This window comes from Bufo bufo, chromosome 1, assembly GCF_905171765.1.
Source record: "Bufo bufo chromosome 1, aBufBuf1.1, whole genome shotgun sequence".
NCBI lineage: Eukaryota > Metazoa > Chordata > Amphibia > Anura > Bufonidae > Bufo > Bufo bufo.
In genome coordinates, this window is record NC_053389.1 from 772,521,291 (window position 1) to 772,535,070 (window position 13,780).

The following is a 13,780-nucleotide window of genomic DNA, read 5'->3' on the forward strand; positions in this document are numbered from 1 at the left end:
TGTCAGCCTATTATGAGGCTAAGATGAAAACTGCAGGATTTTGGCCTTTTTTTTTTTTGAATATAGTGGTGGTATATGTTTCATATATATGGAGGTATTCTCTTCCACCTTAGCAATGCTTCTAGTAATGAATATCTTGATTTATATTGCTCTTGACATTACACACTTCATTAAAACCAGCTACTGAGACATATTCTGATCATGGATTGCTTTTTTCTGCACATGATTATGGGGGGCAGCATCCTGTCTGAGATATTCCTTACAGACTCATTTGACTTCTATGGTAGAGTGTTGTGGGCATGCTTTGTGGCTTGTGCAGAGCTGACTATAAAGGTCTGAGGAACTGTGCCCATCACATTTTGTAAAAAGTGCTTCCTATGTATAGATGTCATCACTTATTGTATTTCTAATTGTAATGATAATGAGAAGACTGCTGAGAAATACTCTCTACAGACCAGGATGTATTTGAGAACTGCAAGATTTCTGGATTATTATCACCAGAAATGAATAAAAAAATATGTTACATAACTTGTTTTAGACAAGTGATCACTTTTGTGACAATACATTCCCTTTACAGCAGAGGAGGTGGAACTACAGGGTATTACCTAAAGGTGGCACTAAAGAGACGGCTTTCTTCTCGTTGGAGGAGAGCTCTTTCTTTTCTTTTGCATGGACATTCCAGTTTTTTTTTCCTTTTTGTAGCCAAAAAGTTATCAAAACTAACATCCTCCTTATTTCTTCAGCCCCTGCAGCTAGTAAGTGTTGATGAGAGTGGCCTGCTGGTTCTACAAGAGAGGGTCCTGTATAGATGTTTCCTGAGTCGGAGGATTGATAAATACCCCGTCTACGTGATAAGTGTGATCGGAGAGAGGCGAACAGGAAAATCCTTCCTAATGAATTACCTTATAAAAGCCCTCCAAAGCCAGGTGAGAGGACATTAGATCTAGTGGAAATTTCTGTACGAAGATATCTACAGGAGGAACAGAGATCACAGTTGCACATGGGTCCTAGTGCCTGATGGGACTTAAAGGCCTCTCTGCCACATAAGAAGTTGCCAGTATTATGAATGGCACATGGTAGAATGTGGCACTGTTAGAGATATTGCACTGAATATTGTTTGTTACTCAAAGGACATTTTTGGAATAGTACAAAATATGCACTCTAAAAAGTTGAATACTCTTAGGCCCCTTTCACACGGGCGAGTATTCCGCGCGGATGCGATGCGTGAGTTGAACGCATTGCACCCGCACTGAAACCGGACCCATTCATTTCTATGGGGCTGTGCACATGAGCGGTGATTTTCACACATCACTTGTGCGTTGCGTGAAAATCGCAGCATGCTCCTCTTTGTGCGTTTTTCACGTAACGCAGGCCCCATAGAAATAAATGGGGTTGCGTGAAAATTGCAAGCATGGAGACCCGATCATTATTATTTCCCCTTATAACATGGTTATAAGGGAAAATAATAGCAATCTGAATACAGACTGCATAGTACAATAGCGCTGGAGGGGTTAAAAAAAATAAATAATAATTTAACTCACCTTAATCCACTTGATCGCCCAGCCCGGCTTCTCTTCAGTCTCCTTTCTTTGCTGTGTGCAGGAAAAGGACCTGTGGTGACGTCACTCCGGTAATCACATGATCCATCACCATGGTAAAAGATCATGTGACGGACCATGTGATGACCAGAGTGACGTCACCAGAGGTCCTGTTCCTCCACACAGCAAAGAAGACAGACAGAAGAGATGCTGGCTGCGCGATCAAGTGGATTAAGGTGAGTTAAATTATTGTACTATGCAGTCTGTATTCAGAATGCTATTATTTTCCCTTATAACCATGTTGGGCTCCGGCAACTCCGCCGATTCTGTGTCTGAAAAAGCAGCTGCTCTCTAGCTTGCTCTCCTCCATCCATTATTTACCAGGCACAGCTAGTATCGCTTGGTGGTAGTGGTTCCGACTGTTATTGGAGGTCAGTCCCATTCGCTTCCGGTGAGCTGCAATACTAGGCTGGGCCATTACCAATACGACCCCACCGATCTGTTATTGATGGCCTTTAACCTATCCATCCAAACAAAATAGTGCACGTGCATGAGGCTTTGGAAACTGTAGAATCAATGCTTATTAAAGGGGTGTCCACTTTGACAATCCCTTTTCGTGCTGCTCATGGGATGGCGCTACTGCATCAGCCCGCAGGAGGAGTACTGTGAGGGGGATAGGAGTGGTAGTGGTAGTGGTGGCTATGATGGGTGCAGTAGTTGCTCACGGTGTCTGTCCTCCCTCTTGGGCCATGCAGTGAATGGAGGGGTGCAACCCTTCTTCCCCTCGGGGAACACCTTGGTATTAGGGCTCTTGCTTGGTGTTAGGGGGGTGCTCTTGGTGTTAAGTGTCTAACAGGGTGCAGGGCAGGAGAACTGGTTCAGGGCAGGAGGATAATGGAGGCAATGATCAGGCCTGTTGGTTGTAATAAATAAAGTCTCTTTTACTAAGTTGATGATGGGAGTAGCACAAATAGCAGCAAGGGCACAGTTCTGGGATATCCAGAGTATACATAGTAGTATATACCAAATGATGTTGAACAGACAACGGAAATGATGGTAGTAGTAGTACTCCCTGTCTCTTTCTCTCTAAATACTGATTAATGGATTGCAGAAATGCTGCCTGCCCTGACCTACTTTAAGGGTCCATTCACACGTCCGTAGGTGTTTCGCGGTCTGCACATGGCCGGCCCTATGATAGAAATGCCTATTCTTGCGGACAAGAAAAGGACATTCTCTATCTTTTTTGAATGGCCGCGGAACGGATCTACGGATGCGGACAGCACACGGTGGAACAGATGTGGACCCAGAACTACGGACCCTTAGTCTCTCATCATCTCACACAGTAGTGACTTTCGCTCCACACATCTTCAGGCTTCAGTCAGTCCTTGCCTCTGCTTCAGCCCACTGGCTGACTAGGCCCCGACCTCCGCTCTCATCAGCAGGTCTCACTGTCTTTAAAGAGAACCTGTCACCACCATAACAGCCCCCAACCGCTCATACCTTACAGGTCTGGATTAAGTAACCAAAAACGTCCATGAGGGCTTGATGAAGAGAGCTGTAAGGTACTGTGAGAAGTTGGGGGGCCATTATGGTAGTGATAGGTTCCCTTTAATGCTCCTTGCTGCACATACAATCACTTGATGGTGACATCTAGTAGGAGGAGATAATATTGCAGACATATATTCAATACATTGGGTTACATGCAGATAAGTCAGAAAATAGAGAACGTACAGTCACGTTGGTAAGGAGAATGAATGCTTATCCCCCTTACATACTTCCATAACTAGGTTCTAGTGAATTGTATGCTTGGATCATGTTGAATAATGGATTGTATGGCAACATATAAATATACAGTACATACCGATTCAAAGAGACTACATCCATTTCTCCATTTTCTTCTTATTTTTCTTTGTAGGAGACAGCTAAGAAATTTGATCTGGGGGCAGAAGATGAGATACTGAATGGCTTTACTTGGAAGCCTGGACCAGACAAAGTTACTTTGGGGATTTGGATATGGAGTAAACCTTTCATCTTGGAGCGAAATGGACAGAAGGTAAGTAATGTGCTTTGTTCTGCATGCGGTCATCCATTCCTGTTCTTAGATCCAGCCATGCCAATGGGTGAAGAAACTTCTAGATCAGGGATCAGCAACCTCCGGCTGTTCTAAAACTACAACTCCCAGAATCTTCCTTTCACTTCTGTGGGAGTTACAAGAAGGGCCAATAAATTGTGCATGCTGGGAGTTGTAGTTTCACAGCAGTTGGAGTGCCGAAGGTTGCTTCAAATTGTGCATATGACTGGGAAAGAGGATAAAAGAAGTCTCTAAACTTTAGCAAAAAAAGTCTGGTCTGGATGGGATCCAGGTATACTACTGGATAGATTACAAATTTGATCAAAGTTGATAAATTAAACATAACTATTTGGCAGTGAAGGGAATGTTTTTAAAAAACATGATAATGACCATCCATGGTTCTTGACTTTAATCCTACACCATTGTAATTGTATGGCGCAATCTTAAGTTCAATCAGGTTGGGACCCTGGAGAAGTTGAGACCGAGGAGAAGTCAGTTAGTAACCACTTTGGTCTTCACTACTGCCGTTTGTACAGTGCTGAGTGAGCTCTGTGCAGAGAATAAAAGCAGCAGCACTGCCACTGCCTCTTTTGTGCACGGCAGTCATGTGATCACTAGGTACACCTTGGTATGGCAGGGTTACTGGGTCTAAGCAGAGACTAATATCACTACTGGGTGCTGTGTTTACCTGTAACTAGGACTCCTAGGGAAGCCCCTGTTACAGTGAAAACTAATTATAAAGAGTGAGTCCCTCAGATGTCTTTTATAACCACATGGGATGCATAATATGTTAAAAATATATTTACAAAAATAAGTAAAAAAAAGTTAATGTTACGACTGTAGACAGGGAAAAACACACTGTGAGCCCTAACTAGAACCAAACCCGATGTCCCTGCCTACTTGCAGTATAAGTCGCGTATCGGGGTGGTGTCACGGCCATGGCTATGACCGTGACTCCTGAACCGCATGCGGTTGTCAGCGGTTTTCTTTGGTTGTCAATCACAGGTGAGGGCTGTGGTATTTGCCTCACCTGTGGTTGCCGCTGGCAACAGTATGTATGTGGCAGCGTAGCAGTCTGAGCTGTGCCATTGCAGCTTGCTATGTTGTGCATGCGGTTTTGTGTGATGTGTGTATGTGTGCACCTGCTTTTTATGTTATTGTGTGCACGTCCCCTTTAAGTGGTGTTTTCCCTTCCCTGGTGTTGGAAGGGTTAATCTCCTTCCTAGTGTGTGTGTGCACTGGGTGTGTCCGACTGTGGGGTGTGGCTTCTTGGCCTATAAAGCCTCACTGCTTTTGCAGGCCTGCAGGTTGCTTCAGCCATGCTTAGCTGAAAGCAGCCGCCTGTCTTTACTACCTGCCAGTAAGAGCCACCCCTGTGGTCATAACCATAATGTCGCATTAAGTTTATTTCTAGTTATGTGTGATGTCCGTTTGATGTTTTGTTGTGATCTTGTGCAGCTATGGATCTGGGTCCCTGTGTGGGGATGCGTTTGTGATCTGCACCCTGCTACACAGGGATCCAGTCAGCAAGGCTGTGGCAGGTAGGTGGAACTCTTTGTTCACCTGCCATATCCATAGAGCTGTTTATGTCTCCCCTTTTCCAGCAGCTTGGCCGTTGAGACTCCTGCTCCTCCGTGTCTTAGGAGGAGTGGGTTGTCTTACTCAGCTCCTAGCTTAGGGCCATCTTGAGGGCTAGCAGGGACTTCTAGGTTCCGGAGCATGAGCCCTCCTACCATCAAGGTTGGCTCATGTAGCTAGGAGCCAGGGTCAGGTTAGGGATGCGTTTAGGAGGTGACCTGCTCCCTAATCCTGTCTTCTTGGTCAAGCAGCCATAACATCACCGGGCTTCCACACGGCGGAGGATTTCCCCCATCCTCAGCCGTGACAGTATGAAGCAACCTGCAGGCCTGCAAAAGCAGTGAGGCTTTAAAGGCCAAGAAGCCACACCCCACAGTCGGACACACCCAGTGCACACACACACACACACACACACACACACTAGGAAGGAGATTAACCCTTCCAACACCAGGGAAGGGAAAACACCACTTAAAGGGGACGTGCACACAATAACATAAAAAGCAGGTGCACACATACACACATCACACAAAACCGCATGCACAACATAGCAAGCTGCAATGGCACAGCTCAGACTGCTACGCTGCCACATACATACTGTTGCCAGCGGCAACCACAGGTGAGGCAAATACCACAGCCCTCACCTGTGATTGACAACCAAAGAAAACCGCTGACAACCGCATGTGGTTCAGGAGTCACGGTCATAGCCATGGCCATGACAGGTGGGCTCCCCAGGATACAGTGAAGTCACGAACGAGGAAAGCCACCCCAACACCATCTTTTGCCAAAACAGAACTTTACTTAAATGTGGCAAGAAACACAACCACAAATGCTGGGAACATACAATAAATTTACATACACCCAGCCCGAAGGCTGAGACTCTTGTGCTGCACAGCACGGCACCCTTCGATGGATGAAGGAGGAAAGTGCAGTAATTTACCTACTGACTGGCATAACTAAACTGCCACACCATACCTGTTATTACCCTAAAAACAAGAATCACTGTATGGGTGTGTGTTACAGGCTATCCTGCGGTGCAGCACAGCAGCTTACAATCTTACCAAGTTCTACAGTATTCCCCCTCCCTTAACTGGTCCTGTAGCACATGCCAGAGTATTCTTCCTGAGCAAATGTCTGTTATCAACTTGCAGGATGACAGGCCGAACTGGATGGACAAATGTCTTTTTTCGGCCTTATGTACTATGTTACAAAACGCCGGCCTGGCTTGAGTTTGTGGGAAGTTTATCAGATCTCCAATGTGAAATGTCACTTTAAGTTATGGAGTCCTTGTAATGAACAGTAGTAACACTTGTGGCCTGACACAAACAGAAACAGTAACTAACTACAGGCCTGGTCTCAGTCTCTAGGCGCCAACACTGTAATGAGGTGCGTGCACGATCTTACCGACCCGGGTCTGCTCTGCATCCGCTGGTTACTCTGAACAGAACAAATGTCTCTCCAACAAGCATGTGGTCCTGCAGTGTATGTTGCTTCATTCCTCTGCTCTCCTCAGTGCTCCTGGCAGAAATCCTACTTCCTCTGGACAGGATGAGGGTCTTGGACACAATCAGCTGCACTTAGCTGCAGCTCTGGTAACTGAGGGATGCTCTCACACCTAGATGCCATCAGATTCTCTGCTCACACAGTTGCTTAGTTTTCACCTCCCTCTAAGATGGCTGCTCTCGCCTTCTCTTCTCTCCAAACTCTGGGTAAGCCCCACCTCTCTCATGAATATGGAGATATATATGCAGTCTGTGGCTGTGTTTAGGAAACAGCGGCATCTTGTGGCCAAACAGCAGAATGTCAATCCAGAACATTTAATTCAGTCTACACAAACAGTGTTCAGACAAGGAGAGCTTTTTCCCCATCTCACAGCAGCGCAAGCCCTAAGCGGCAAGTCCGCAACTGGTCGATAGTCTCTATGCTGGTTAAGTGCAGGGAGCAAATCCAAACACCCGCGGAAAAAACTGCAGGGACCCGTTTACACACCTGGAACCAAAACACACAGAGAAGGGTTGTTCAGAAATGAGTCAAAGCCAGGAGGACCGTATGGTACCAAATGACGGAGGGTAGGATGAAAGGATGGAGGGTAGACAAAAATATCCAAGCCAAAGGTCAATCAAAGAACAAAGTCACTAGACAGAGGGAGGACAACATACACAGGTGATACATATGACTCATTAATCTCTCCCAGCAAGCAAGTGCGTAATAGCGCATATTTTTTTTGCACCCAAGGGATGTTCAATTATGCCTGTTTTTTTCCCAAAAACCTGTTGACATTTTTCTACATTTTCTACATGTCTACAAAAACTTAAATAAGCAACAGTATACTGTATATTTTAGTTACACTCAGCGGACATCCTATTGCACCTGTGTTCCCCCCCCCCCCAAAAAAAAAGCCTGTTGCAGTTTTTCTACTATTTCTACCAAGTGAGCATATTTTAGTGCATCAACAGCAGTACACATTTTGGTCACACCCATCCTATTGTGACTCTTGTTTTAGCTTATTTTTCATCATCACTGCAAAAGGTGCACTACAACAATATGCAAATGATAATATATAGCTAAACCCTCACGCTGGTGTTAAAATGAGACTTTAGCCAATATATTCCGGTAAAGAACATATGGGAGCCCCGCGCACCTCGTCAAGGTATCGCAGTTTGGCGCGGGACCTAACGCTAACTTACCTGTAGTGTGTGAACACTGTCTGATAGGTGCAAAAGTCCGACTCACAGCCAAAGCTCTCAAAAACGTCCAAAGTAGGATCACAAATACAATGGGAGGAGGGAGGAGGCTGTGAGCCCCACCTATAACAGGCTCATGTGACGCAGGCTACCAGTTGCACCAGATTGTTACCAAAGATGAAAGCTGGCACATTCCATACATATAACAAAACCAAATAACTTCATTAAGTGGTCTAAAGGGGAGGAAATGCTCAGAACCCCAAATACTGTAGCGTATTTATAACCTCCTCATGTGGTCCGTTGCTAACGGCAATCCCCAGCAAAATTGCATACAATGGAGGATGCCGGCAATGGACCACATGTGCCACAACAACATCCTACACAAAAATGGATACAATGGATATGCTTTCCAGCATCACCAGCAGCAGACTCCAATTGTGCTTTATTTTTCAAAACAACTTTTGAACATTTTATTATAAAAATTCTATTGTACCTAATCTGATGTAGTCGTCCACATGATAGTTGCCATACATTGAAATAGTGGACCTTGCTGGTGCAGGCTGAAATTTTCTTTCTAAAAATGTAATGAAAATTTTTCCCAAAATATGCATTTATCAGAAAAAAATTTGAAGACAATTGTCCTCAAGTTCCAGGCCTTCACCAAAATTGTTTAAAAATGTTAAATATTTATGGCAATTGTCCTCGAGCTCCAGGACTTCACTAAAATTTCTTCGACAAATTGTTTTGTCCAGAAAAAAAACCTCACGAAGTGGTGCCTTTTTGTTGCGGATTTTGTTCCTGACATGTTTCTAATTTCAAAGTTTGCAATGGAAAGGCTGAAATCTGCTATGAAAATCTGGGGTGTGAATTGAGGTGCTGCAGTTTTAAATATTTGCACAACAGGTCAGTTTCCAATGCAAATTTGTATGCCACGTGTGAAGGAGAATTGTTCAAAAATTCACTTTTCCGAAACTGTACAATTATGCATATTTGCTGGATGGCAAATCCAGACCTCAGCTAATCAGTCATATGTGAATAGAGCTGAAAATTGTCTTCAAGCTTCTTGTCTTCACCAAAATTGAGAAAAAATTGTCTTCTACCAATTGATGAAAATTTTCTTTGTTCCTTCTCTCAAAAATGTTTAAGGCCACTTTCACACAAGCGGGTTTTCTGCGCGGGTGCTATGTGTGACGTGAACGCATTGTACCCGCACTGAATCCTGAACCATTCATTTCAATGGGTCTGTGTATATGAGCGTTGTTTTTTTTCACGCATCACTTGTCCATTGCGTGAAAATCTCAGCATGTTCTATATTCTGCGTTTTTCACGCCCCATAGAGGTGACTGGGGCTGTGTGAAAAACGCATTGCATCCGGAAGCAAGTGCGGATACAATGCGTTTTTCACTGATGGTTGCTAAGATCACGGATGCAGACCCATTCACTTGAATCCGGAGATGTGGAATGGTACGGAAAGGAACCCTACGGAAGCACTACGGAGTGCTCCTGAGGGGTTTCGTCCCGTACTTCCGTTCCACATTTTGTAAACCTTCCGTTTTTTATCACGTGCGTGAAAAACGCATCAAAACGCATTGCACCCGCGCGAAAAAAACTGAACAACTGAACGCAATTGCAGACAAAACTGACTGAACTTGCTTGCAAAATGGTGCGAGTTTCAGTGAACGCACCCTGAACGCATCCGGACCTAATCCGTCACTCTCGTGTGCAAGGGGCCTAACATTGTCTAGTCTTCCAAGAAAACCATTCTCTCCAGTGTGATTGCTTATGTCTACAAGCTGTATCCAATTGAGAATTATTTTTTGAAAAAAATAGCCTTACATTATTTCTCAAAGCTTAAAGGGCTTGTCTCAATTCAGCAAATGGCATGTATTATGTAGAGAACATTAATATAAGGCACTTACTAATGTATTGCGATTGTCCATATTGTCTCCTTTGCTGGCTGGATTCATTTTCCCATCACATTATACCCTGCTCATTTCCATTATTATGACCACCCACATGCAGTCCATCAGCGGTGGTCGTGCTCGCACACTATAGAAAAAAGCACCAGCCTATGTGCACTCCCACGGTCCTGACCACCAGAGAGGCCAGGAGTTTTTCCAGGAGTTTTTTTTTTACCACCAGAGAGGCCAGGATTTTTTCAGCTATGGATCCTTCAGACCATGGAAACGAGCAGTGTATAAGGCCCCCTGCACACGAATGTGTGCTTCCCGTTGCCGTATTGCGGACCGCATTTGCGGATCCGCAATACACGGGTGCCGTTCCGTGGGCATTCCGCATCACGGATGCGGACCCATTCACTTGAATCCGGAGATGTGGAATGGTACGGAAAGAAACCCTACAGAAGCACTACGGAGTGCTCCTGAGGGGTTTCGTCCCGTACGTCCCGTGAAGACAAATAAGTCACAGGGGCCTGATGAGATACACCCAAAATTATTAAAAGAGCTTAGTGGTGAGCTGGCAAAACCGTTAACAGATTTATTTAACCAATCATTAGTAACAGGAGTCGTCCCGGAAGATTGGAAATTGGCCAATGTCGTGCCCATTCACAAGAAAGGTAGTAGGGAGGAATCGAGCAACTATAGACCAGTGAGTCTGACATCAATAGTAGGCAAATTAATGGAAACCCTATTAAAGGATAGGATTGTGGAACATCTAAAATCCCATGGATTGCAAGATGAAAAACAACATGGGTTTACTTCAGGGAGATCATGTCAAACAAATCTTATAGATTTTTTTGACTGGGTGAATAAAATAATAGACGGTGGAGGTGCAGTAGACATCGCATATCTAGATTTTAGTAAGGCTTTTGACACTGTCCCACATAGAAGACTTATCAATAAACTGCAGTCATTGAGCATGGACTCCCATATTGTTGAGTGGATTAGGCAGTGGCTGAGTGACAGACAACAGAGGGTGGTAGTCAATGGAGAACATTCAAAACAAGGTCATGTTACCAGTGGGGTTCCACAGGGATCTGTACTGGGACCGATTTTGTTTAATATCTTCATAAGTGATATTGCAAAAGGCCTCGCTGGTAAGGTTTGTCTTTTTGCTGATGACACAAAGATAGGTAACAGGGTTGATGTTCCTGGAGGGAAACGCCAAATGGAAAAGGATTTAGGAAAACTAGAAGAATGGTCAGAACTCTGGAAACTGAAATTTAATGTGGATAAGTGCAAGATAATGCACCTGGGGCGTAAAAACCCAAAGGCAGAATATAGAATATTTGACACAGTCCTGACCTCAGTATCTGAGGAAAGGGATTTAGGAGTAATTATTTCAGAAGACTTAAAGGTGGGAAGACAATGTAATAGAGCAGCACGAAATGCCAGCAGAATGCTTGGATGTATAGGGAGAGGTATAAGCAGTAGAAAGAGTGAAGTGCTTATGCCGCTGTACAGAACACTGGTGAGACCTCACTTGGAGTATTGTGCGTAGTACTGGAGGCCATATCTCCAGAAGGATATAGATACTCTAGAGAGAGTTCAGAGAAGAGCTACTAAACTAGTACATGGATTGCAGGATAAAACTTACCAGGAAAGGTTAAAGGACCTTAATATGTATAGCTTGGAAGAAAGAAGAGACAGAGGGGATATGATAGAAACTTTTAAATACATAAAGGGAATCAACTCGGTAAAGGAGGAGAGCATATTTAAAAGAAGAAAAACTACCACAAGAGGACACAGTTTTAAATTAGAGGGGCAAAGGTTTAAAAGTAATATAAGGAAGTATTACTTTACTGAGAGAGTAGTGGATGCATGGAATAGCCTTCCTGCAGAAGTGGTAGCTGCAAATACAGTGAAGGGGTTTAAGCATGCATGGGATAGGCACAAGGCCATCCTTCATATAAGATAGGGCCGGGGGCTATCCATAGTATTCAGTATATTGGGCAGACTAGATGGGCCAAATGGTTCTTATCTGCCGACACATTCTGTGTTTACTTCCGTTCCACAAAAAGATAGAACATGTCCTATCTTTTTGCGATTCGCTGCGGCTGCCCCACGGACTGTGTTCGTGCATTGGGCCCGCATTTTGCGGGCCGCAGCACGACCACGGGGTGCACACGTTCGTGTGCAGGGGGCCTAATGTGATGGAAAAATTAATCCAGCCATTAAAGGAAGCAATATGGATAATAACAATACATTAGTAAGAGCCTTGTATTAACTTTCTCTACATGATAAATGCTATTTGCTGAAGTGTGACATCCCCTTTAGGCAGGGTACTGACTCTCCTAAGGCCCCTTTCACACTGGCGAGTATTCCACATGGATGCGATGCGTGAGTTGAACGCATTGCACTCGCACTGAATCCTGACCCATTCATTTCTATGGGGCTGTGCACACGCGCGGTGATTTTCACGCATAACTTGTGCGTTGCGTGAAAATCGCAGCATGCTCCTCTTTGTGCGTTTTCTTCACGTAACGCAGGCCCCATATGAAATGAATAGGGTTGCGTGAAAATCGCATGCTTTCGCAAGCAAGTGTGGATGCAGTGCGATTTTCATGCACGGTTGCTAGGAGACGATCGGGATAGAGACCCGATCATTATTATTTCCCCTTATAACATGGTTATAAGGGAAAATGATAGCATTCTGAATACAGAATGCATAGTACAATAGCGCTGGAGGGGTTAAAAAAATAAAAATAAATTTAACTCACCTTAATCCACTTGATCGCGAAGCCCGGCATCTCCTTCTATCTTCATCCTAGCTCTGTGCAGCAACAGGACCTGTGGTGACGTCACTCCGGTCATCACATGATCCATCCCCATGGTAAAAGATCATGTGATGGATCATGTGATGACCGGAGTGACGTCACCACAGGTCCTGTTGCTGCACAGAGCTAAGATGAAGACAGGAGATGCCGACTGCGCGATCAAGTGGATTAAAGTGAGTTAAATTATTTTTTATTTTTTTTAACCCCTCCATCACTATGTTACTATGCATTCTGTATTCAGAATGCTATTATTTTTCCCTTATAACCATGTTATAAGGGAAAATATTACCATCTACAGAACACCGATCCCAAGCCCGAACTTCTGTGAAGAATGTTTTGCACTCGCGCGGAAAAATCGCGTGTGTTCCCGCAACGCACCCGCACATTTTCCCGCAACGCCCGTCTGAAAGAGGCCTAAAAGAGACTAGCCCTGTATGGTGACTTATTGCCAAAGCTCCATGGGGAAATAATATGCAAAGAGGTATTTTCTCAAGGAAAGAGAACCATCTCACCAGCGCCACCTTGTGGAAGTGGCTCCCTATGAGTCAAAATCTGACTTTTTAACAAGTCTTGGAATAGGACAGTCGGATATGCATCCATAGACAGCTGTTTTGGGGTGCTTGTCCCTCATCAGTACAGAGTAGAATTCTGGATCTCTGGCTTGGCATTTCCCCTTGTCATATTCCAAAGCTTGTTAAAAAGTCAGATTTTGACTCAGAAAGTCAAGTAGCTGTAGGTCCTCTTATTAATATACTGTTTTTCTTTTGTTGACCTAAGGTTTCATTCCCGAGTTATGATTGTTTTTCTTAATATGCCCTGCCGATCTGATCTTCCTCAGTAGTGTTGAGAGGAGTTATGAAAACTTTGATTCGGCTGCTTCGCCGAATTTCACAAAGAAATTCTCTTTGCGACAAATTACTTTGTCGCGAGGCGCATTTCTTAGTAAGTAGCGGGTGCAATGATGGGGAACAGCAATTGCGCTGCCTTCCGTCATTATACCTCTCAGATGTCGGTTTCATTGCTAATCGCGGCATCTAATGTAAAAATGGAGACCTTTCAGGGGTTAAAAAATACTCACCTTATCCATTTGAGTGCGAAGAAGCCACCGCAGCCATCTTGATTGAAGATCCCACTTGAAATCTTGTGCGGTGCGTGATGTCATCATGCTGGCCAGCGT

The 13,780-nt window shown here is 44.3% G+C and overlaps 1 protein-coding gene across 4 annotated transcripts in view; it reads left to right on the plus strand.

Moving 5' to 3' along the window:
• LOC120986318 (RING finger protein 112-like) overlaps nt 1-13,780 on the plus strand; it is a 248,188-nt gene that overhangs the window by 189,721 nt on the left and 44,687 nt on the right. For 2 of the 4 annotated variants that reach the window (XM_040414829.1, XM_040414833.1), the window contains exons 3-4: nt 744-926; nt 3,454-3,591. The exons of 1 other annotated variant lie outside the window; for it this stretch is intronic. In XM_040414829.1, coding sequence (XP_040270763.1) covers nt 744-926; nt 3,454-3,591 — 321 coding nt within the window. The remainder of the gene's footprint in view (nt 1-743; nt 927-3,453; nt 3,592-13,780) is intronic. One more of the 4 variants, XM_040414832.1, reaches the window with a different exon arrangement.